General features: G+C 39.6%; 1 protein-coding gene across 6 annotated transcripts in view; it reads left to right on the top strand.

Annotated features, from left to right (window-relative positions):
• Positions 1-23,647, top strand: part of LOC128734068 (high affinity cAMP-specific and IBMX-insensitive 3',5'-cyclic phosphodiesterase 8) — a 220,798-nt gene that overhangs the window by 6,237 nt on the left and 190,914 nt on the right. For 3 of the 6 annotated variants that reach the window (XM_053828065.1, XM_053828063.1, XM_053828064.1), the window contains exon 2: positions 2,296-3,137. In XM_053828065.1, coding sequence (XP_053684040.1) covers positions 2,927-3,137 — 211 coding nt within the window. In that variant the 5' untranslated portion in view covers positions 2,296-2,926. Of the gene's footprint in view, positions 1-2,295; positions 3,138-11,172; positions 11,831-20,551; positions 21,222-23,647 lie in introns of those variants that run through there. The other 3 variants (XM_053828066.1, XM_053828068.1, XM_053828067.1) reach the window with 3 other exon arrangements.

Genomic DNA, 23,647 nt, shown 5'->3' with positions numbered 1-23,647 from the left:
GGTAACTCGTGGGTTGTCCAACTGCCGAATGCTTAACCTGGGAAGGCGGAAAGAAACTGCTTCTGATCACCAGGTTTTAGAAAGCACGTTTGCACGACAATACACGTTTATGGTGTAACAACACGATGGTGTAGTTGAAAAAACGGCCTTTTATCCTCTCCTCTCATCCTCTCGTTGACCACTTTCCAGCCGATTACGCTATCCTGCATTCTGCCCATCACTACAGAACCCGTTCTCATCTCATTGGTCGGTCCACTGTTCTGGTAAAATTGAGCTAAGCCGCCTCGGATCTTCCACACCGTCTCGCCTTTGCGACAGATCTTCTGCAGTGCCACGATGGCGAAATTTTGAGGTTTTAACATGATTGAGCAGCACCCTGTCGGTGTTGATCGATATTTGCCACGAAATAGTCAATAATGGATCTTTGCTTGTTCCAAGTTATTTCCATTTGCGTACAATTTCCATTTAGTTTTTCTTTATTTTTGAATTGATTTTGTGTTACTGTTATTGAATGTTTGATTTTGTTTGAAGTTGACCGTAAATTCGTTTTGATGTCCTCAAATTTATTTCAGTTTTTGCTCAGTGATACCAATAACCATTCTTAGTTTTATTATATTCTGTTTAAGCACTATTAGAAATTGTATTCCTTTTTTTTCTCAATACTATCGAAAATACTATTACTTTTTTGTTCTATATATTAGTATTTTTTCAAAACAGTAAAACCTCAGTTAGACAAAACGATATGGCGATCGTGTGAAACTCATGGACATGGGTCTGTAATATCAAAAGCAAATATTGAAGTTAAAAGAGAACACAAAGTTTAATAAATAATCCATAAAATCGAGAGTCAACAAAGGTTAATGAGATACGCTAAAGTGATTTGAAGGGTGACAAAAATTTAGAGAAAATGAAGCATAATTCCAAACATTAAACAGAACTTCATACACTCGAGCAAAGTTAGTTAAGGTCAGATGAAAATAAGACACATTTGAAAGATAATTTACACGTTGCTTAAATATCGCCTAACAACAGCGAAACAAAATTGGTGTGAATGGAACAAAATAAATATCAAAGTCGAGACGCATTTAAAACTTGGAAATCTGATAACGATGAAATTTAAAACTAAAACAAGTCCGCATTAATTGCAATGGAGCCGTACAGCCCTAATACGGAACACTGAAGAAATAGTAAAATAAATTTTCGCTATCTGGTAATGTCAGTAATAAAATATGCAAAGACTTACAAACAGAGCTTGGGTCCAATTTTCGATGAAAACTAGAAAACAAGTGAGAAAAAATGCTTGGAAGCCATCATATGAATGGAAGAAAGTTAGCTCAAGCGGCACGCTGAATAGGTTGGTGTAAATATCACTATTCCGCATGATAGTTTTGGCAAGAAAAACACAACAACGAGACATATGCCAAAAATCTTGACATTTTTCGCGTATCTGTGAAGATCGCTTTAAGTTGTAATACAATTAGGTACCTAAATTGGATTTTCTTCTAGCTTTTCTCATTGATTAAATGAACTAGAAGCTATACCAGAATCGGTAAATGTGTGAAAAATTAGAATTTGAAGATTAGAAAAATGGTGGCAGAAATGTGTAGCTTCTAATGGTGGTTGAAAGAGCTCAAAATAAATATTCAAGAATATTTCATTGATGCTTTTTTCATTACGAGCGCCTTTTGAGCTGAAAGCATCTTGTTAAATGATATGGAAATCAATAATTGCTATTTGAAAACAGTTGCTTTGGTGATGATAAGCGTGCCGATGGAAATTTAGTTAACGAAAATTGTGTTTAAAACTGAACATACTCAAATGCAGTATGATAGCAAAGAGGCCCACTTAACTCTAGAAACAGCATAATTTAATTTTCCAATTACTGCTGTCGAAAAATCTTTTCAATTTGTTCTCGATTGCAAATCACAAATCATTTTAAGGTTACATTTTCAAGTCGATTGCCGTGAAAATACCTAGTGTAATTCAATTAAAAATCTATGTTTGAATTTCCAAGAAACTCACAAATCAAAAGGCCGACCGTAAAGTTGGCGCCAGTTTGATGAACTTGATGAAATTGTAAACAATACAAACACATTTAGGTAGGTACCCACATGGCACACACAATCCCGGTCCCGGTCGTTCCGCACTGCAAACCAGTGTTGTCACTCTAATTTGCAGTCACAACATCCGGGAACACTTTCACTAATATATATGGCACACCAACCACAAGGCTGCTGGCTGGCTGGCTGGCTAGCAGGCTGATTACACTATCGTCAATATCTCACTTATCGATAGGTAACGGAGCAGAAGGAATAAAAAGAAACAAAACAAAAGAAATATATCGATTGAGAACGGAGCCCGGTCGGTGCACAGGAAGGCCCGGTCTCAGGAAAGGTGAAGTGGCAATATATTGATTTCTAGTGCCGGCGTATCATCTGTTGTTGTCGTTGTTGTTGTTGTTGTTGTTGCTACTGATGATGATCTGAATGATGGTGATGATGATGATACCGGTATAACAGTACGATATCGAACACTAGGTGTGATATTTGATAAAGTGATCGAGGTGAGAGGAAGAGCAAAATAGCTGCACAATTATCATAATTGAACTACTTTATAGTGCAAAACAACAAAGGAAGTAAAGCTACCAACGGCTGCTAGTAGTGCGTTCAGGAGCAGTAATTTCCTAATTGGGCCTCTATCTCGATTTGCTTGTTTGCTACCGCGTCGAAAGAGGTTGTTTTTCAACACAAAAGAAGCAGTGAATGTTCTACGAAATTGTCCTTCAGCAACACTCACCACTCGTCGGTGCTGGTGTGAGAAAGTGCTTAACGTGTAAAGTTGTTCAGTGTCGGAAAGGTAAAGTTTAACCGAAACAAGTTATTCCCTGAGGGGGGTTTATGTAAGAAAAACACGCCAAAATGGCAGCATGATTGTCATAATGGAGGAGATTAATAGTGGTACTTCCGGTGGCGGCACGAAGGGGAGTTACGAAGCGGAAGCACTCGACATGGAGATATCACTGGAGGACAAGCAAAATGAGGACGACACCGACGTAACCACCACCGAAGGTATGCATCAACAGGAGCAGCAGCAGCAGCAGCAACAGCACCAGCAGGATTCTTCGTCATCGTCATCAGGTTAGTATGGGTTAAAATACTCTGGTTTAGAGCATGACTCGAGTCTATCTTGTCCCGGGCTGAAGTGGGTCTACTTCAGTTGGATTTCTAACGAAATTAAATATTGTACTGCCATAAACCCTCTCTGACGGCTGATGGAATGGTTCTGAGTTGGGTTTGTTCGCTCATGAATAACAAATTATGCTGTACAGATTATAGGCAAGTCGGTACTTGCCGGAACAGCAAGCAAGAGATAAAGGTTCATCAGTTTAATTTCTTTAATATTTGGCATAAATACTGTATGCACAATTAATCGTACTGTAGTGTACGAGTCACAAATGTGGATTGAGCAGCATAATATATTGAAAATTAAAATCTGACGCACATACATATTGTGATTTTGTTGTGACTAAATATTTAAATGCCTATTTGGCCCGATTCGTGCAATTTTTTAACAGTCACAGCTGAGGAATTGATGTAAAATAGAACTTAATTACTTAGTATTTTAGTTAAATATTGTATGTTTAGCGGCTGATTACTTTAATCCTATCGTGCAAAACTGACGTTTGTTGTGTATCAAATGGATAGGTTTTGCGGATTGTTTTAATATTTTGCTTTTGACCGGCTGTCAGTCTATTTCAAATCTTAGAACAGATTTGAAATCTTTCACACGTTTCCACCATATTTTAGTAGTCTTTTCCAATTTACCTTATGTTATTATGTTCTAGTTCTAGTTATGTATTAAAAACGTATACTGAGTTTATGGTGCTAATTTTGTCATGTACTTGCGCTTGTGAAATGATTTCAATATTTTCAATTTATTTTCTTTACCAAACTCGGGGTTTTAGTCTTTTTTGACCTTGAAATGCGGTCAGGCATTATTATTAATATTTTTTTTTTGAAACGATGATTCTACAATTAATGGAGGGACGGTAGGGGAAAGTAATTAGAATTTTGTGGAAACGGAGGGGAAAGAGTGGAAAGGAAGGGGGAGGGCGGTAATAGGTAGCTACGCTTAACAAGTTGTCGTTGTGACTCCTACCTTTTGCATCTTCCAGCATTGAACAAAAGGTATACTGCCGGAAATTGCAAACGTAGAAGCCACAACATAGTATTCCTGTGCCTCTGGCGTCACTTCCTGTACAGTTTTCTTGCGCGAGTTGTGGCCATCGTCTTCTGTTTGTCATTCCGGTTCAGTATCGCTATTATATAAGCTTGATTATTTACTTCTACCAGTCGAGAGCCGGGGTGGCTCTTGCCGTATTAAGAATTCCACTCCCCTGTACTCGGTCCTGGGATACCCGTCGTCAATTCGATGCGCGTCTAGACATACGCAAGTCATCTTCAACCTGGTCAAGCAATCTAGAACTTTGAGCCATTTTATTCCTGGTGTCGGTGGGGTTCTTGAAAAGGTCCAGTATCTTTGCGACATAGGCGACCCACCGTAGTCTCATGTCTTTTGTCAGGTGTACGATGGGAAGAATCTCTTCAAGTAGTGCCTGCAACTCGTGGTTTAAACGCCTACGTCATTCTCCATTTGTACTCCGCCAAAAATAGTCCGCAACACCTGAGTGTTACTGTCTCGAGTTCTTAGAGGACTACCGGTCTGATAAGAGTTTTGTACATCATCAGCTTTATACGTTGGCGTTTATTTCTTGATCGAAGCGTCTTGCGGACGTAAAATACTCGCATTATTGTCAGTGAGACCAGAGATCCCAATAATATATGCGAACTGATCAACTACTTCCAGTCCATCACCGTTAATAGTCACTGTCCGTGGCAGGCAAACGTTCGTTTCTCTAGAGCCTCTTCTACTATATATTTGGTTTTCGACGCATTATTTTCCCTATCCTCCTAGCCTTCGTAGATTGCCTCGTAGATTGCCTCTGCAGTCCCAAGGTTTCTAGTAATGATGTCGAAGTCATCTGCGAAGGCAAGGAGTTGACAACTTTTACTGAAGATCATTTCTCTCATGTCGATCTTCGCACGCCGGATCACGTCTTCAATAACGATATTGAATAACATACAGGACAGTCCACCCCGTGCCGTAATCCTCTGTGCGATTGCGGTCCGGAAAACCTTTGTATTACCCCAAGTAACACACAAAACAAGATAGAAAATAATATTCATGGAAAGTAGTCGCTTAATAGTACTATTAACGTACTTTTAAAACATATGTCGTTATTAGTGAAGTTTTGAAATGTTTTGTGATAACATGAATTTATTTGACAGCTCATATCAAATGAATGACAATTGTTCGTTTTTGAGATGTCTGTAAGACGTTTGTTTTTGTCAACATGTCAACACGAAGTTTTTATTATGTGTCCATTACTAAATTTAGACTGCTGGAAGAACAAGTTCTAGCTTAAGCTATAATAACGTTTTAAACTGGTATGAAGTAACATCATACATACTCCTTTAAATGTTTTGGGCTTTTCTGGTAATAGAGAAGTTCTGAAATATGTAATGTTTTGCTGTTCTATAACAAGCTGTGTTGCTTGGGTACCTGCCATACCTAGTCGCATTCGACTGTATCGTTTGCTGCCTTGAAATCCACGAAAATAAGATGCGTGAGCACGTTGTACTCCCGACATTTCTGCAGGATTTGTTCAAGAATGGAAATTTAATCCGTAGTAGCACGGGCCCCCGAAAAGACCCGCCTGATAGTGTCCTACGAAATCTTTTATTGTCGGGTAGAGACGACGTTACACGATCTGGGAGAGCACCTTGTGAGCAGCGCTGATCAGCGTACTACCGCGGTAATTACAGCAATCCAGCGGACCACCCTTTTTGTAGATGAGACAAATCACACCTTCCATCCACTCTTTCGGTACTTATTCCTACTTATAAATCCTTAAAATTTCTAGTTCAGTATTGGTGGAACTGGTGCTCATTTCTAAAGGGACTGTTACTCCGGCTTTTTCGGTCATTTTGTTTTACCAGCATGTTGTAAGTGAAATGTAAATTAAATTACACCTAATAGGAGTTCCGATTGATACCGACCGGTTCCTGATTCCATTGTTGGTTCCATAGAAGCTCTTCGTATCGTACCTAGTAGTGCAATCCTTTATCTCCGTTAGAAAGTGAGTCCATTTCCTTTATGTCGCTCGCAGTAATGCCCAACGTGTGAGTTCTGGATAGCTCCTCTCATCCCTCGTTAGCATTCTGAGTCAAACTATTCACTGAACGTACCCAATACATCTCGTGCTGTGGTACCTGACGTTTCGCAGTTGTGTTTTTACTACTGACTCAGGTTCCCTCCAACTTATTAATTGATCCACTTTGTACATTCCGAGAGTATTTTGCATCAACTGCTTTCGCTGATAACCGCCGGATATTCAGCTGGATGTTCAGCCATACCATTCCCATTGGTTTCGGTTTTATTTAATTGGACAGGTGGACGAAAATTTGGCAGATTCGGAGATAACGGTCCGCATCGACGAACGTGCAGTCAGCGAAATCTGAAAAGTGATGACCATCAACTTAGAATGTGGTCAATCTGAGACTGAGAGTAGGCATCCATTAGGGTGTTTTCAGGTGTGCTTCCGAATGATCCATCGTACTAAATAAGTACTGCAGATGGCACAAGATCTAGGAGGCGCCAAATATGACCTGAAGCTTGGTAAGGTACTCTCAATTGTAGCGAAGTACTGGATATTGGGAATTGTACGACAGTCTAAGTTCTAAAAAAATATACACAAGAAAGGAGGGGTACCAACTCGGGGTCAGGGCAGCCACAGTGTCATGTTACGGCTCTGGAACTAAGTCTAGAATATGGGTCCAAAATCTAATAAAAATGTGACCCAAAACATGGTCCACAATCTAGTTCAAATCTGGTTCAAAATCTGGAGCAAAATTCTATGAAAAATGTGATCCACTATATAGTTCAGATCCAAAAGATGGTCCAGGTCCAGAATCTGGCTAAAAATTTAGTTCAAAATCTGGTTGCATGCTAAAATCTGATCAAAAATGATAAAAATGTGTCCCAAAATCTGCTCCTTGTCCAATATCTGGTTAAAACTGTGATCCAAAATCTGCTCCGGCTCCAAAATCTGATCAAAGATGTGTTCCAAAATATTATCCAAAACCTGATCCAAATTTGATAAAAATGTGGTCCAAAATCTGGTCCAAAATTTGATGGAGGTCCCATCTGGTTCAGGTACAGAATCTGGTCCAAAATATGACCAAAATCTACACGAAAATGTGCTCCAAAATTTGGTTTAGAATCTAAGTCTGTTTTAAAATTTGTTCCAAAATCGGTACAAAATTTGGTGAAAAATGTGGTCCGCAATCTAGTCCAGGTCCTAAATATGATCAAGGTCCAAAATCTGATGCAAATGTGGTCCAGAATTGGACAAGGTCCACAATCTGATCCAAGTCCAGAAGGTGGTCCAAAATTGGATCAACAGTGTGGTCCAAAATGTTATCCAAAATCTAGTCCAAATCCAATAAAAATGTAACCTAAAATCTGGTCCAGAATCTAATGTAGCTTCAAGAGCTGGTTCAGGTTTAGAATGTGATACATATCCAGAACCTGATCAAAAATGACGTAGGGAATGTGATCAAAAATGCGGAGCAAAATCTTATCCAAAAGCTGATCCAAACCCGATAAAAGTGCGGTCCAAAATCTGCTCCAGAATCTGATGCAGGTCTAGAATGTGGTCCAGATCAGGTCTATAAGCTGGTTCTAAAATCTAATCCAAAATCTTGTCAAAAATTTAGTCTGATCTGATAAAAATGTAGTTCAAAATTTGATCTAGAATCTAGTCCAAAATCTGAAACAAAAGTTGATAAAAATTGTGGTCCAGGATGTAGTACAGGTATAAAATATAGTCCGAAATCTGGTTCAAAACCTGATCCAAAATTTGGTTGGTGGTTTAAAAACTGATCAAAACCTATGGCCAAAAATCTGCTCCTGATCCAAAATCTTACCTGAAAAATGTGGCCCAAAATCCGGTTTATAACCTGCTTTGGTTTTAGAATCTGGTCCAAAATTTAATTTAAAATATGGTCGGAAATCTGATGAAAAATGTGGATCAGACTGTGGTCAAGGTCCAACATCTGGTTTTAGTCTAAGATGTTGTCCAATATCTAGTCCAAAATCTGATCCCCAATCTGATCCAAAAGCTGATCAAAATATCCAGAATTTCGTCCAGCTTCAGAATCTGGTTGAGGGTTTCAAAGCTTATCAAAAATAAACAACTTGAAAGGAACACTGATTTAAGAAACGAGAAAGTGCTACATTGGGTCATCGCCAAGGGCGCCACGCTACGGCTCTGCACAAGATTACAACTATCTAGCTCAAATCCATCAATGGGTATGAGCAGTCCGTAAACTGTGTTAACAATCGGAGCCTGTCACAAAAGATGATCATTTAGACTGGGGCAATGATCTTTTAACCCAATGCCCTTCTGGCATACAAAAAAATCAGAGGGGTTGTGTATAAGACACGACCGCAGGTGCCGTAAGACTACGTAAATCTCTTTGCAGTGATAGTAACATGCATCCATGCATGTAATAATGTAATTCTTTATGTATACTATGTATACTATTTATTCCCACAGGATTTGAAGCAAAGATCATCTTCGCGGTGAAATTGTTCGACAATTTTACAGTATGCCATACCCTCAGCATTCGTCCAGATTTTGTGCATTACCTTACTGAATTTGTTGTACAGGTGAGCGAGCTAATGGTGCATCCTCCGCCTCGATACTACATCTGTTGTTCGCCACCAAAGATCGTTTATAGCACTCATCTTTCGAATACACCGGGCAGTTGCAGGTCTTCCTCGGGCGTTACGTTTTATCCTCTAGTCTAGAGAACAAGCGGTATAATGAGTCTTGTACATACTTTTATAAAAGCTCCAAATTCGGTCAAATTTTAACGGATTCTCAACAGCCGAACGTTCAGTAAACTTTTTTATGATAGCAAACGTCACTAAGGATCCGTAAACGTCGATAAGCACCGCTGAAATTTTTGCCGAATGTTCGGCTGTTGAGATTTCGGTAAAATTTGCCGAATTGTTTAAGTGTGTGCACTTTGTATGGGGACTTCGTTTGACCGCAATCGTTTTCCGGAGAAGCCGTTTTGGTACATGATTTTCCATAGATCTTTGCGGACGATGGTATCATGTGCAGCTTTAAATCCGAAATCAATTATTAGTTTCTACAAATCAATCTAAGGTTTATGCTTTTCAAAATGATATCTGATATTGATTTTTACGTCCTGCAGATCAACGACCATTCCCGTATTAGAGCTATCGACATCATGAATTTCAAAATGATGTCGAATCTTGCATTGTGAATAAATTCTTAAAAGTATTTCTCGTTTTAAATTTTTCATATTGAACAAATTTTTGTCTCAAGGATAGCGTTGAATATCGGACTTTAATTTCAACAAATAACCAAAATTCCAAAAATTGCTATGAAAGGTCGCCTCCAGATCCCACACAGGAGTAGAAAGTGTCGAATAGATAGGAATTTGTGCCATACTTTTACTCGAGATAAATTAGTGTTTGGTCACTCTCTTATCGAAAATACATTACTGGCGTAAATATGAAGTGAACAAAGCGCAAAAAAAATATTTTAATGGCAAATAATTTAGATAATTGGCTATTTTCGTAAGACCTACTTTTCATTGAAAAAATGAACTGTGATTGAAGTAACATTTGTTAAATCTTTATCTCAAAATTTTCAACCAAACTGTACAAATACACTAGCCAATCGCTTTTTCGGTTCTCCTTCTCAGAAAAAGTGCGCATTTTTCGTATGACGAAATGGGTGAATTTGAACAAGTGTTATCGATAGCCATAAATTTATTTGTTCACTCATTTGTGTCGAAAAATTAACAATAAGTGCTGAAACTGGTTCGGTTCAGTTTGATAACGAGCGTAAATACGTAGTGTGCGGTGCCGGTATAAATAGAAACAAACAACAAACAAACAAGCACGTGGGTTCTCCTCCTGTTGTAGCTATTTTCCAGGGTGAGTTTCAGCCCGGTGAACAGAGCGAACCCAGCAGATGAACGAATGTCAGTGACGTACCTTTAAAAGAGTATGTACTTGATCGATAAAAACACAACCTGTTGTCATTTCGTTTTGGCGATGAAGTTGTAAAAGTGCACGAGTTATTAATTAATGTTCGCACTTGTTTTACGTTAAAACCCAATGTATCTTTCTAAAACTAATAGCTGTTTTTGACTTACAGGTTCACTCGCTGTAACCCTATAAATTTTGTACGTGTTCTACTAGATAATGTTTCTACTGAATGCATCTAATTATCAGTATTTGTGGTTAGAACTTTACGTTCCTCAGACTAATTAGAAGATTTTTGGCATAAAATGCAAATTAATAAAGTCAGGGTCGAAAATTATCATTTTATGACACATTTAACGTCAGCGGAAAACATTAACTCACGAACTTCACGAGCTATTAACCGTTCTTTTACAAGTGAGAAAACCATCATTTGATGACACAGACAACCGTTTTGCTCGCTATCTCCCACTCTGCAATTGTGATGAATAGTCTATAGGGTGATTCAAGTGCGAAACAGTACAGATGATAATTTGATCCAGAAAAGAAAGTGTCAAAAAGCTCCCATAAGTAAAAATTATTTTTGTTTCGGTTATAAAACTCACGGGAACAAACCGCGTCCGTTCTCATAGTCCACCCGAGTACGGAGAATGAATCGCAACTTACTTAACCAACCTAAACGCTATCAAACCTTCTGCGAAGCAGTCGGCTATCGGCACTCTGGTGTTGGGTGCGCACAACACGTCACAACCACCCGTCGTCGCACCCGCCAACAACACCACACTAGGCTATAGCAAGTAGCGTACGCGTACAGTTTTGCATTTCGGGGCCTTCGTCGCCTGCCGCGCCGCGCCTGTTCCTCGTCGGGCCACATAGACTAAGCTGAAAGCCAGCTGATAATGTGCACTTCTAATATATACTGCCTTCTGAGTACTACGACGACGGTTAGTGTGTTTTGCTCTATCGTGAGTTCGACGCGACGACGGCGGCGGCGGGTGACTTGGAGACTCGATAACTTCCCTCGTGATTCTATCTAGCTTGGGTTTGGAGCCTGGGTTTGCCCTGCCCGGCTGCCAGTCGGTTGGGATCGTTCGTTCAGATTTGCAGGGCCTAGCCAAGGGAACCTGCATAAATAATAAGCAAGGGTGCGTTCGGTTCGGTCGCGATAGAGCATCATGTGGTTTCGGTTGATATCTCGGGCCGCGATCTTGGCGATAATTGACTAAAGTGATTTGTCCAGGTGATGTATGCGGATCGTAGTCCTTCGTAGCCGTTTCGCAGCGTGGGTGTCGATTACTGGAACGAATCGTGCGGCAATTTGACGCTCTCCCGGCGGCGGGTACGGGATTTAAAACGACTGCTGAGAACCCGTCACAACAGAGGCAGCAGCAGCGATTCAAAGTGCAGTTTTATGTTTATCGGTGCAGCGCTGCAGCCGGTGTAGGTAGTGCGGCGGTACGATTAACTTCGTCACGGTGGTCGTTCGTCGTGGTGCGCCTTGAGGCAAACCGTGGCAAAGTCAACGGGTTCGCGCGCGTTACATAATTTCGTAGTAGTACGGAAAATTATGACGACGACCGCGCCACGGTTTGGGTAGCTAATAGAGCTCCGAAAAAGTTGTACGTGTGTTTGTCTGTTTGTCCGTGCTCGAGTAAGTTAACGTTGAGCCAAGTACAAGTGAGAGGTGCGGAAATTAGCAGGTTTTTGTTTTAAGAGAGTTAGAATACTGCCTTCGGATGATAATGATCGTTTAGCTGCCGTACCTTGCTGTGTCGTGTAAACGAGCTTTGGCTTCGGTTGACTAAAATTATTATCATGAACAATTTTCGTGTGTTAGTGCCGCTTAAATATTGGTTATACATATTAAATGCAGTGAATGAAACGGAAATGCCAATAACATAATTGCAGTCTGAAGTTCCGAATCAATCCAAATCATATTTAAATATCATTTTCAATTTTACTGGCTGTTTGCTAATAAATTTAATGTTAATGAAATTTGTCTGTAATTATTTTTTTTTATCGGAGAGCCAATCGAAACTGCTTCCAACAGTAGCACAACCTTCGCTTTATCGGTAATAATCTTGACCACTAAACAAGTTAATTGAATACAGAGCGTCCCCGCATTAACGATGCTGCTGCCACCGGCAGGACGGTATACGAAAAGGCCCATATGCATCTGGTCGGGAAGGTGATGTAAACCGGTGAAACCGGTAGCACGTGTGACTTTTCCCACGTCGTCAGCATGTGTTATCAGGCGCGATTCAGAATGATTGATTGATTGAGTCACTTTTTTTTGCGCTACTAGAAGTTTTGCAGATTTTAATCGATCTAGAAGGGGGTTGGTCATTTGTCCTTTTGCTTGCTACGCAATGTATGCATTTTTTTGTACCACACAATGATGTCAACAAAGCTGTCAACAATAGGTGCTAATTAACACAATGTTAACTGAGAAGAAACAAATTTAGCTAGAGCTACAGTGAAAAGATCAACGATCCTGGTCGAGAAGTCAGAGCTTTTAAATGATAAATTATTATGTCATTTTGAACGAAATGTACCTAAATTTATATATTCGTTCAAAACGCTTTTTTTTATAAAAATATTCCTTGAAATCAAAAGTGATGAAGGCTTATAATGGTAAAATCACGGAAGTTGAAATCCAAATTAGAAGAGAAAAAATTTGATCATTTTATGCATCGTTTTTTACAATGGTTAACCGTTATTGTGAAAGTATGAATTTTGAGAAAAATTCTCCTACAATTCCACTGCAATACTTTGATCTTCTTAAGCGGTCAGGTATGTTGAAGGTTTAAAAAATCCGAACTGCAATATCAGAATTTCAGAAGTCCACATTTTAACAGCAAGCAAGACGGATTTGAAGGAACCGATGTTGTTTTGTGTTCCTGAAAATCCTGTGATCTTCGGTGTTTCAACACAATCTTTCAACTTAAAGATATCTTCTGTCCCATTTTCCCCGATCCAGTGAAATTCAGGCGGAAGTAGTCTTCACTTTGCTCCTCTCGTCAAGCAATCATTTATGTAAACACTGAGATTTCGCCCGATGGCTATTCTCGTGGGCGGTAAGAAGCTCATTGATAAAGCGTAAATGATGGTCAAAACTTTTCTCAAGCCGCCATTATGGATTTACGTCTCCAAGATTGCTCATCATGTGACCGAACCGGATGTAGCTAAGTTAGCGAAAGATTGCCGAAAGACTGACCAGCCAATTGAGGTGAAAAAATTTGCCCGTACAGTTCCCGACCTCAATCAACTGGCATTTACATGCTCCAAAGTTTGATTCGATATCAAGATGAAGGAAACTGCTCTTAATCCATCCACTTGGCTGAAGGGAATTCGATAGGTTCTTGAAAGTCACACGTAAATTAAAATTTTCGTTTGCTCCTGAGCCAGATGGAGTGCCTTCAACAATTCTGTAAAATTGCGTGGTGATGGTTAATACTTCTTTGTTACGAATCTTTAAACTCTCTATGGAGCAGACGAAATTTCCCTCGGAGTGAAAAAGTCAGAAGTCTTAAAGGACAGAACTACTTACTTACTTAATTAATTGGCCTAACGTCTTACGACAAGGCCTGCGCAGTATAATTTCTCCATCTGTTTCGGTCCATGGCAACTGATCTCCAGTTCCGCGGGCACCCAGTGCTCGCCAGATCTCGCTCCACCTGGTCTTGCCACCTCGCTCGCTGTGCTCCTCTTCGTCTTGTTCCTACCGGATTCGATGCGAAAACCATTTTTGCCGGATAGTTGTCCGGCATTCTAGCAACATGTTCTCCCCAACGTATCGCATAAATTCCGGTTGATTAGGTTAACAACATTAAAGTTCGAAGTTCTACTGTTAGGATTTTTAATGTTAAATTTTATGGAGAAGATGTGTGTACCAGTCAAAATTGAACTAAAAAATGGACTTCAGATGGATTTTGAGTCGAACCAAAAATTGGAATTAAATAAGACTAGATGTAAAGCTCAAATTGGGCTTGAAATTGGAATTGAAAGCAGATTAGAAATCAGAATTTAATTTGACTTGAAATTGGACTGGACATCGGAAATAAAATTGGACTTGAAAATAGACTTTATATCGGAACTGAAATTGGAATCAAATTCGACTTGGGAGTTGCTTTAAAATGGTACAATAAATTGAGCCACAAATGAACTTCAAATTGTACTTAAAATTGGGCATGAAATTGCCCTTCAAATTATTCTTGGTATTGAATTTCAAATCGGAGTTGAAATATGCTTTAAATTAGACATAAAATTGGACTTAAAGTCGGACATAACATTGGGTTTAAAATTAGATTTAAATTGAGCTTGAAATCCGAGGGGAAATTGGAATTAAATTAGGTTCGGATTTGAACTAAATGGATTATTGAACATGAAATCGTACTTAAATTGGACTTTGAAATTTGATTTGATATTAGGCTTGCAATTGGACATGAGGTCCAATCATTGGGACTTGAAAATGGACTTGAAATCGGTGGTGAAATAGAAATTTAAATAGACTAGAAATTGGCTTTAAAATGGGGGCATTGAAATAAGACCTCAATTAAATTTCAAATTGCAGTTGCAATTAGTCTGTAGTACTAGAATTAGAATTGATTCTGTCTGTAAATTATAATTGTATTTGGCCTTAAAATTGGACATTAAATTGCACTTGGAATTGGTCCTGAAATCGGAAATGAAGTTTGGTTTTTAATTCGACTCGGAATTGTACTCAAAACGAGACATTAAATTGGACAAACCAAATGCGTGAGTGTGCGCATAGGGAATGGTTAGACTGGAGGGACAGAAACTAGATGAGAGACTATCTTATATAGTGTATATATAATATATTCCTCAAATCGTACGCGAGCTCGAATGACAGTGATCGCACCACCTGCCTCGGTGGACCCAGATCAATTCCTTTCTACTAAAAGCAACTCCTTTCTGTGACACTTGTGGATGATGCAGAGGATTCCTCGGTCTCTAGTAGCAGCAAGTGTCGGTCTAACATTCCTTTACGTCCCAAATTGACCTGCATGGGCGTGGCCAGCATTGCTATTGATCATAAAGAAGAATTAGATCACCAGAAAATGCACACTGAAAATGATCTGCTACTCCCAAGCATCATTCTGATGGTTCTTTGTGCAATCTCAGCTGATCTAGATCAATCGCAGGCAACTCACGGGCGGTCAAACTATGCTATGCTATTAATTTTTTTATCGCTTATCATTTGATACCGGGGTATTGAATTGACAACTCCGGAATTCCCGGTTGCATATTAAGAAATTATTTTGTTATACATTAAATTTGTTATGGAAGGTGGGCACGCCAGTGGGTAGAAGCGTTTGATCGCATCGATTATAACACTGCCATGGCTGGTATGGCTTATCTTAAAAACAGAACCCTACCAGTCAAAGTTGGTACCACTTTATCGCATAAATTCTTTAATTGCTGCGAAGTTCCACAAGGTAGCAACCTTGGACCTATTTTGTTTATCTTGTTCTAAAATGGTGCAGCGAATTTATACCTACGAAATAGTACATGTAAACTGGCTCACCGGCATTTGGAACACCGATGATTTCAAAATTTACAACATCGTCGAACATCTCCGTGAACGTCACGTACTAAATGACAGTAGTTTGACACTTTGCTTAGAGAAGCGCGTCGTTATATCCGTTTCTTCAGAAAAAGAGCCGGGTAGTCTGCAGTTTTAACTATTCAATCTAAATCACAACTTGGAACGGACAGAAATTGTAAAATACTTAGGTTTTTGCTGCTAAAATTATTTCCTCTGAGGTTGATTGCCCCAGTCTACTTGGTATGAAGATCCAACTCATGCATTTAAGAAAATGAAAATGTGAAAGAGGGTTACAATGGGTGCGCCTTTTGTTTGTTTATAAAATTTACCCCTGAGCGTAAAATAATCTACTTTCATACATAGTCTGGCTGACATGAAATACTACTGTAGTCCTTTCAGATTGCCAGATTGATGAAGATTACAAGTCGTAACTGAAATGCGCCTAACTCCGAAGCTTGAATAAAATATAGTATAAGTAAATGAAATCCCGATCAGATGATTCTAACAAAATCATTACAGAATTGTAGCATCACTTGATATTTCAATCAAAGTGTGTTATACATGCGATAGCAAAACTTGCGACGCAGGGAATGTTTTACCAAGAATATATCTCGTTCTGCTACTTCTAACACGGTTTGTTACATTTTGGTTAAAAAGTAGGGCAGAATGCTGATTTTTGTAACTCATCTTGAAACAATTTGATCAAATTATATCAGTATTTGATATAATTGTGATATGCCTAGAGCGGATTTTGTAACAAGTTTTAACTTGTTATTTTAACTACTAACGAGACCAAGTTTATAACAAAAGAAGATAACAGAAAGATTATGTTATAAAAAACTTGTTATTCAGAACTCATGCTGTTATAAATTTGATATTTTCATTTGATCGGATACCAATTAAAGGGTGTCCCACATCAAATTGCACCACAGAAGAAACGCTGTACACTCTTAAATGATTCTACCTGTAAATTGGTCGGATTTAGTTAAAGTTAGGTTGAAACTACTCAGAATGCCCTTAAAGTGTACAAACTCAGATTTTGAGTAGTTTTTCAACCAAAAAATTGGTAGTAGGAACTTAAAATTGCGTTATTTGTCATAGAGAATAATTCAATTATCGGTAGCAAGTAGCCAAAATTGGTTGAAATTTTTACCCTTAGTTTGAGTATGTACACTTTAAGGGCATTTTGAGTAGTTTTAACCTAGCTTTAACTAAATCCGACCTATTTACAGGTAGAATCATTTAAGAGTGTAGAAAATTACCTAATTGGCCGCTCCTTTTCGAACTTTCAGACAACAAAATATAACCCATTAGTAAGCTTTTGGCATATTTGTTCAATTCAACTTCAATAACATAACCGTATGCTCGCACCTTACGCTTAACTCCACTCCTAAAGTTTTGTACAACCTAGCTGCAGCTTCATCTGTACGGAAAACCATTTTTTCTTCATGTCTTCCTGCGACTTGACCTCCTTGGGATGCTTCCGTAGTGCCTGCTTCATAATAGTCTAGTATTTTTCGATGGGCCTTAGTTCCGATGCGTTGGAGGTGTTCATGTTCTTGGGTACGAAAGTGACTCCGTTGGCTTCGTACCACTCCAATACATCCTTTGAATATTGGCACGAAGATAGATCCTGCCAGAAGATCGTAGGATCATCGTACTGTTTCAACAGAGGAAGTAGCTGTTTCTGTAGACACTCCTTGAGATATATCTGCCCGTTTACAGTCCCGGTAGTCACGAACGACGCACTCCGTTTGCCACATGACGTATTTCTTGGCCAAATCATGTATTTCTTGGCAAACCATGAAAGTTTCTGCATCCTTATTACCTCCGAAACATCAAACTTGTGCTGGGCGGTGAAGTACAGCAGTCCCGGAAGCTGCCGGAAGTTCGTCTTGACGTAAGTCTCGTCATTCATGATGAGAGAGTTGAGGAGCTTGCGCAAAATAAATTCGCGACGTTGCTTTTCGGGTGGCGCCATTTTTTCCAATTTTCGAAAAACTGACCGTGATAAAAATAGAGTGTAAACAATACACTCTATACTACTTCCACTCAAATTTGCAAGAGAAAATACCCATTGAGTAATTTTCTACAGCGTTTCTTCTGTGGTGCAATTCTATGTGGGACACCCTTTAATTATGGTTTTCCAATTACTATACTCACTTTGCTGGGAATATAACCAAAAAGCAAAGGAAAGCCGTGGGTATAAATGGCCATCAGAACTGGACTCTTCTTTATCGACAGACTTCGCAACCGGTTATTAGAGTACAGAAAAATTACGGCCCGTGATTTACGAGGCTAGTGCAAAGATCCTATTAACTCTGTAGCGGCACCGCCCAGTCGAGATTCGAACATACGACGACTGGTTTGTTAGGCCAGCATCGTAAAACCGCTATATCGAATTGAACCATTCCCAGCCACCTGGTTTTGTTTGATTTTTATTAGAGGTTTATTGAGGTTGTTTTATTTTACCTCTGGTTTTATCACTGTGCTGCGTATTACCATCATGATACAAGTCAAAAACTATTTATAGCTAACTATAAGTAGGGCGTAGCAATACAATATGGCGCATAAATCAAAATTGATCTTATTGTGGTTGCTTAGGAAACGTTAGATTTATGGTGCTATTATTATGGTAACACCGTAACCCAACAGATTTATTACTGCTATTATAAAGAATATTAGAGTTAACAAGCGTAATCATTGTTTTATGCGAGGCCACATTGCCATTTTCTAGCATTTTTTTGGTCGCCAAACAACAATTCATCAAAGCAAACTGAGAGTTGCAGTAAGGAACTTATTATTAATCGGTTTTAATGCCAGACTACAACTAGAATGATTTTGCTTGAAAGAAAGATTGGCTAATCTAATATATTTATTTTGTTTAAAAATTTGCCAAATTTTGATGGCGCGTTAGTTTTAGCCACGTATCATTTTAATATGCACAATAAAATTTAATGCGCACATGTTGCACAACTACGGAAACTGCTGAAAATTTAATATGTCTTTCTTTGGTTATTTTATTATGGCAATGGCGCTGTAAATCAAATCGATCTGGATGATCTAATAGTGAAACTTTACTAATTTAGCTTTTTTACGCAGCAAGGTTGTTAGAGTCAATAGGATCGTAGCAACTGGCTCTGCAATTGTCCTGCACTCTAACAGCTGGCTGCGAAGTCTGTCGTATAAAAACAGAAGGTCAAGTTTCGATAACGGATATTTTGATTTACGCGGAACGTATCCTTCGCGTAATCATTTGGCAATAAACATAAGACTTGGCTACAAACGGTCTGCGTCAAAGCGAGGAAAAGGAAAAATATGTTCATGTTCACAAACCTTTCCGAGCGCTGTGAAATTTTGAATCACAGCACAGTGATACCTAGTAATTGGAAACACAAGATTGACAAGTAGTTGTTGTTAACCGGACTATGTTTGGAAGAAAATTATTTCATGTTCAAGGAAAATTTTGTAAACAGACTTTTTTTGGGAAGTGAAGAAGTGTCTAGTGCGAAGAAAGATAAATTGGGTGTTCTGGAAAACTTCGATATATACACCAAAAATATATCGGATGGTCCAATGGCAGATAAGATTTCAACCCACAATGGCTTAGTTGGCACCCGAAAGTTTTTTGCGTTAACCTACCGTCGTTCCCGCATATATTGGATAGTTCAACATCCAATTTTGTTCTCCCAAATATACTATTCCTCCCCGATGCTAATTATTTTTACTGTCATTTGTTTCTACCACCGAGCAGATAGACAGCTTTCGTACTCAGGTTAGAGTACAATAGAACGGCCAGTCGTTGCCAACCGTCTGCAGCAAACTTTGTGGTTGCACGACGAGTTTTTGTTTGAACTTATTTCTGACTGTATGCAGTCAAACGTAAAACTCTTTTTTGGGAAATGAAGAAGCATCTAGCGCAAAGAATGTTAATTGTTCCACAGGGAAACAATCTAGGACCATTGCTTTTCCTGGTATACTTTAATGACGTTTGGTGTTGTGTAATTCTATTATATACGGATAAATTAATAACTACGTCCTGATGTATGAAACTCTGAGGACTGATAATGGCTACTAGATTTTAATAACAAATTTATAGTGTTCCATAAATAATCTCACTACAAGTGACTATAATCTAACAAATGAAAAAACAATCACATTTGGAGACATTCACTATTAATCTAAACGTTTTACAGAAGTTCAAATATAAGAACAAACTGTATGAAAGCCGTACAAACCGTAATTTAATGGTTTCGGCTCCTATCAACAAACAGAACGCATACGACGTTCTATCTATTTTGCATTGTATTTTAGGCTTACTCTATTTTGGATATACACTTTGTTTTCCTTGTTGGGGACCTTGGACCACTGCGACCAGTTCTTTGATCTATTGTGGTGTTGGATATACATTTACGGAAAAATCAAATGAAAATGTCAAAATAAAGAACGCGTAACGCACTGTCCCAAATAGGTAAATCGCCCTATGTAAAACACAGGTTATCTAATTTTACTAAACATACTCAAAAACATATTTTAAGAAGGAAACTAATTGCATTTTTCGCTAAGGAATTTATTTCTCAACATGAATTCGGCACTAACTTTTCAAAAGGACCAATCTGCAACATGTAAACAAACCGAGTCAGGGTTAGTTTTTGCTGGACTAGCATAGCGAACGAATCCCTTACTCGGTTTGTTTACATTTTGCAGATTGGCCTTTTTGAAAAGTTGGTTCCGAATTCATTCGAAGACTTCAAAACTGCATGGCAACAAAAGCAAAATAACTCACATTTTAGTGTTTCCGTTTCACTATCTCGTTCAACAAAAATCTGTCAACAGTCGAAACTCCGCCAAAACCATGAAGCTCTGACTAAAAGAATAGTAAAAGTGCATTCAAAACAAAAACAATCAAAAGTGATAATACTGACAAACTACAATTCCACTCGATCGAACAGAGATTAAGTTGTATTTCCATCTTTAGCGCATAATCTTCGAGCGCAATTATGCAGGGCCGTACAAAAGCAAACTGAAAATCATCAATAAGAGTCGAAGAAATCACTATAAAATCAACCGGACAGTGCGCAGTGCAAAAGGGACACGTTCTTTCATCTAAGCCGCCGCAAACCGTGTGTGAGCCTAAGCGGGCGGTCGGTGCCGGTGGCGGTGGTGTGTTGATGTCGCCTGCCGTGCGAGCGACGCGACGTGGCGCTATCCAGATCTGTCGATTCGAAACCAATAAATAGCAGTGAGTAATTAATTCCGCCGAAGGTGATCCGGCCCAAAACTAGTAAACCAGCAGCAGCAGCTGAAGCAGGCTCCCTTCACGACCTGGAAACTTTGTGCTGTGTGCACACCGGAGTGGAGTGAGTGACGTCGTCATCGTCGTCGTCGTCGTCCAGTTTCAAAGGTTCGCCAAGGCAATTCAGTGTTTGTTTGTTTTTATCAGTTTCTTCAGTATCTGTATAAAGCTACGTTATTATTGGAGCGAAGGGAAATATGGATTACAACCGTAAGTAGTAACACCGTTTGTTTTACGCACACCACCATCGGCTTGATTCATATAATGATACCACATTTATTAGATTAATTTCGGAAGTATCTGCAAACCTTTTAGGTCTCAACCTCGTTCAAACAACAAAATTCCATTTACTGGTCAATAGCACTATTTCGAACACTTGAATGATTCATCTGATAACGTGCACATGGGTAGAGGATGATAACGATTGGATAACTTATCGGCTTTACCTACCTGCATTCGCTTTGGTGTTGGCAGAAAGCTCATTAACGCACACACACGCAAGGCATAAGCACGCACGAGTAGACTCAATGGCTGGCTGATAAGCCATCATTTTAGCCTCTACCCCACATACAGTCGTCCCTGAAATGTCAATCAATCAGACAGCTCCAGCAAATATGCGTGTAGAACATTGCCAAATTGAGTGCACAGCGAGAAGAACTTGGTTATGTAGGTACTACGAGCGACGGGGCAGCATCAACATCTGATTGCAACCCATGAATTTCCCACGATTTGCTGTGAAACGAACGACAATAAATTAAGATCGTCAGAATGATCGGCTTCTAATCATAGAATTCTACTAGAGTGCACCCAAGTCCAAGTTTTCGAAAATATATTGTAATTCTTCGCAATTTAAGGCGGATGTAATGTTTTTTAACGGATGCCATAGATAGGGTCAATAGTATCGTTGCACTAGCTCCGTAATTTTCCTGTAATCTAACAGCCGGCTGCGAAGTCTGTCGATATGGAAGGGACAAGTTTTTTTTGTATGCCAGAAGGGCATTGGGTTAAAAGGCACTGCGACAGTCTTAATGATCGTCTTTTGTGGCAGGCCCCGATTGTGTACACAGTTTACGGACCGCTCATACCCATTAATGGAATTGAGCGGGATAGTTGTAATCGTGTGCTCCAATTCGGTACTACATGGTTTATAAAGCCAATGACCGTTTTGGGATCTAGGCTCCATACCTGATATGGAGTAAGAAGGAAACTTCCTAAGAAGTTGTGCCTTGATAATGCAAGAGCTCCGCAATAGCAGAGCAGGTGCGCTGAACTTTCAGGTTCAGAGTTACAAAAGCGGCAGGTGTCGGATGATACCTTGCCGATATGCTTTAAATGATAAAGAGCGGGGCTGTGTCCTGTTAGGAGTCCCGTGATTGTGCGTATTTCACTACGAGTTAAATGGAGTAGTTTTTTAGCTACTGCAGGGTTTGGGTAGATAAACTGTTTGGCTTGTCTACAACCCTGTGTTTGATTCCAACGGGATGCTATTTCTAGCTTTTCCCATGTCATCAGTTCGCCTTTCACGGCGGATGTGGAGGTGCCCAGAAACGGTTCAGGACCAATAAATTGCCGAGCTGATCCTTGTCTTGCTAGGTTGTCAGCAAATTCTTTGCCCTCGATTCCGCAGTGACCGGGCACCCAAAGTAATAAAACTTTGTTTTGGCGGGAGAGCTCCCTCAATGCTGTGCTGCACTCCCAAACTAATTTGGACACGCATTTGGCGGACTTGAGTGTCAGTAGTGCTGCTTGGCTGTCCGTGAAGATACCGATTTTCGCATGCCTGTACTTTCGTTTCAAGCATATCGTTGCACAGATGTATATTGCATATACTTCTGCTTAAAAAAACGGTGGGCCACCTTCCCCTAATGAGATAGTTTCCCTGATGCCGGGTCCGTAGACTCCGGAGCCTGTGCAGGCTCCCATTTTTGAACCATCTGTAAAAAAGCAGATAGTTCCAGATGGAAGATCGGACCCTCCATCATTCCACATTGAGCGATCTATTTCAATCACCTCATATGGAACGTCCATATTGGGCCTGGCTTCCATGCAGTCAGAGACTGCAGTTACTAGGGTGTCAGATTGAACTCCCGAAGTATGCGAAGATGGCCGATTTGGTCACCTTCGAGAATAGTTTTACTCCTTTGCAACCGTAGTGCGCCGTGCTCTGCTTCATTCTTCACATGAAGATGCAAAGGCAGTAAGCATAACATTGCCTCCATGGCTGCAGTAGGTGTTGTACGCATGGCACTGGTAACTGTAAGACAGGTCAGGCGCTGAACTTTGTTTAGTTTGGCTCGGGCTGTCACCTCATTCACCTTTGGCCACCATACGACTGCAGCATAGGTTATTCTAGGCCGTGCAATAGTAGTATATGACCAAAAGGCTAGTTGAGGTTTTAATCCCCAGGTTTTGCCAAACAGTGACCTGCATGCCCAGATAGCCGAAGTTGCTTTCTTAACAGCATAATCTAGGTGGGCAGCCCAGTTCAGTTTTTTATCGAGAATTATTCCGAGGTGTTTGACTTCATTACGGAAGCCCAGTCTGACACCATTCAGTATAGGGGCAGTAACGGTATGTTTCCTTCGCCTAGTATAACGACTGTTTTGGTGGGGTTAATATTAAGTCCCTCTTGTGAG

Source organism: Sabethes cyaneus, chromosome 2 (assembly GCF_943734655.1).
Source record: "Sabethes cyaneus chromosome 2, idSabCyanKW18_F2, whole genome shotgun sequence".
Taxonomy (NCBI): Eukaryota; Metazoa; Arthropoda; class Insecta; order Diptera; family Culicidae; genus Sabethes; species Sabethes cyaneus.
The sequence above is the reverse complement of the archived record's forward strand: the minus strand, read 5'-3'. Positions and strand labels throughout refer to the sequence as shown.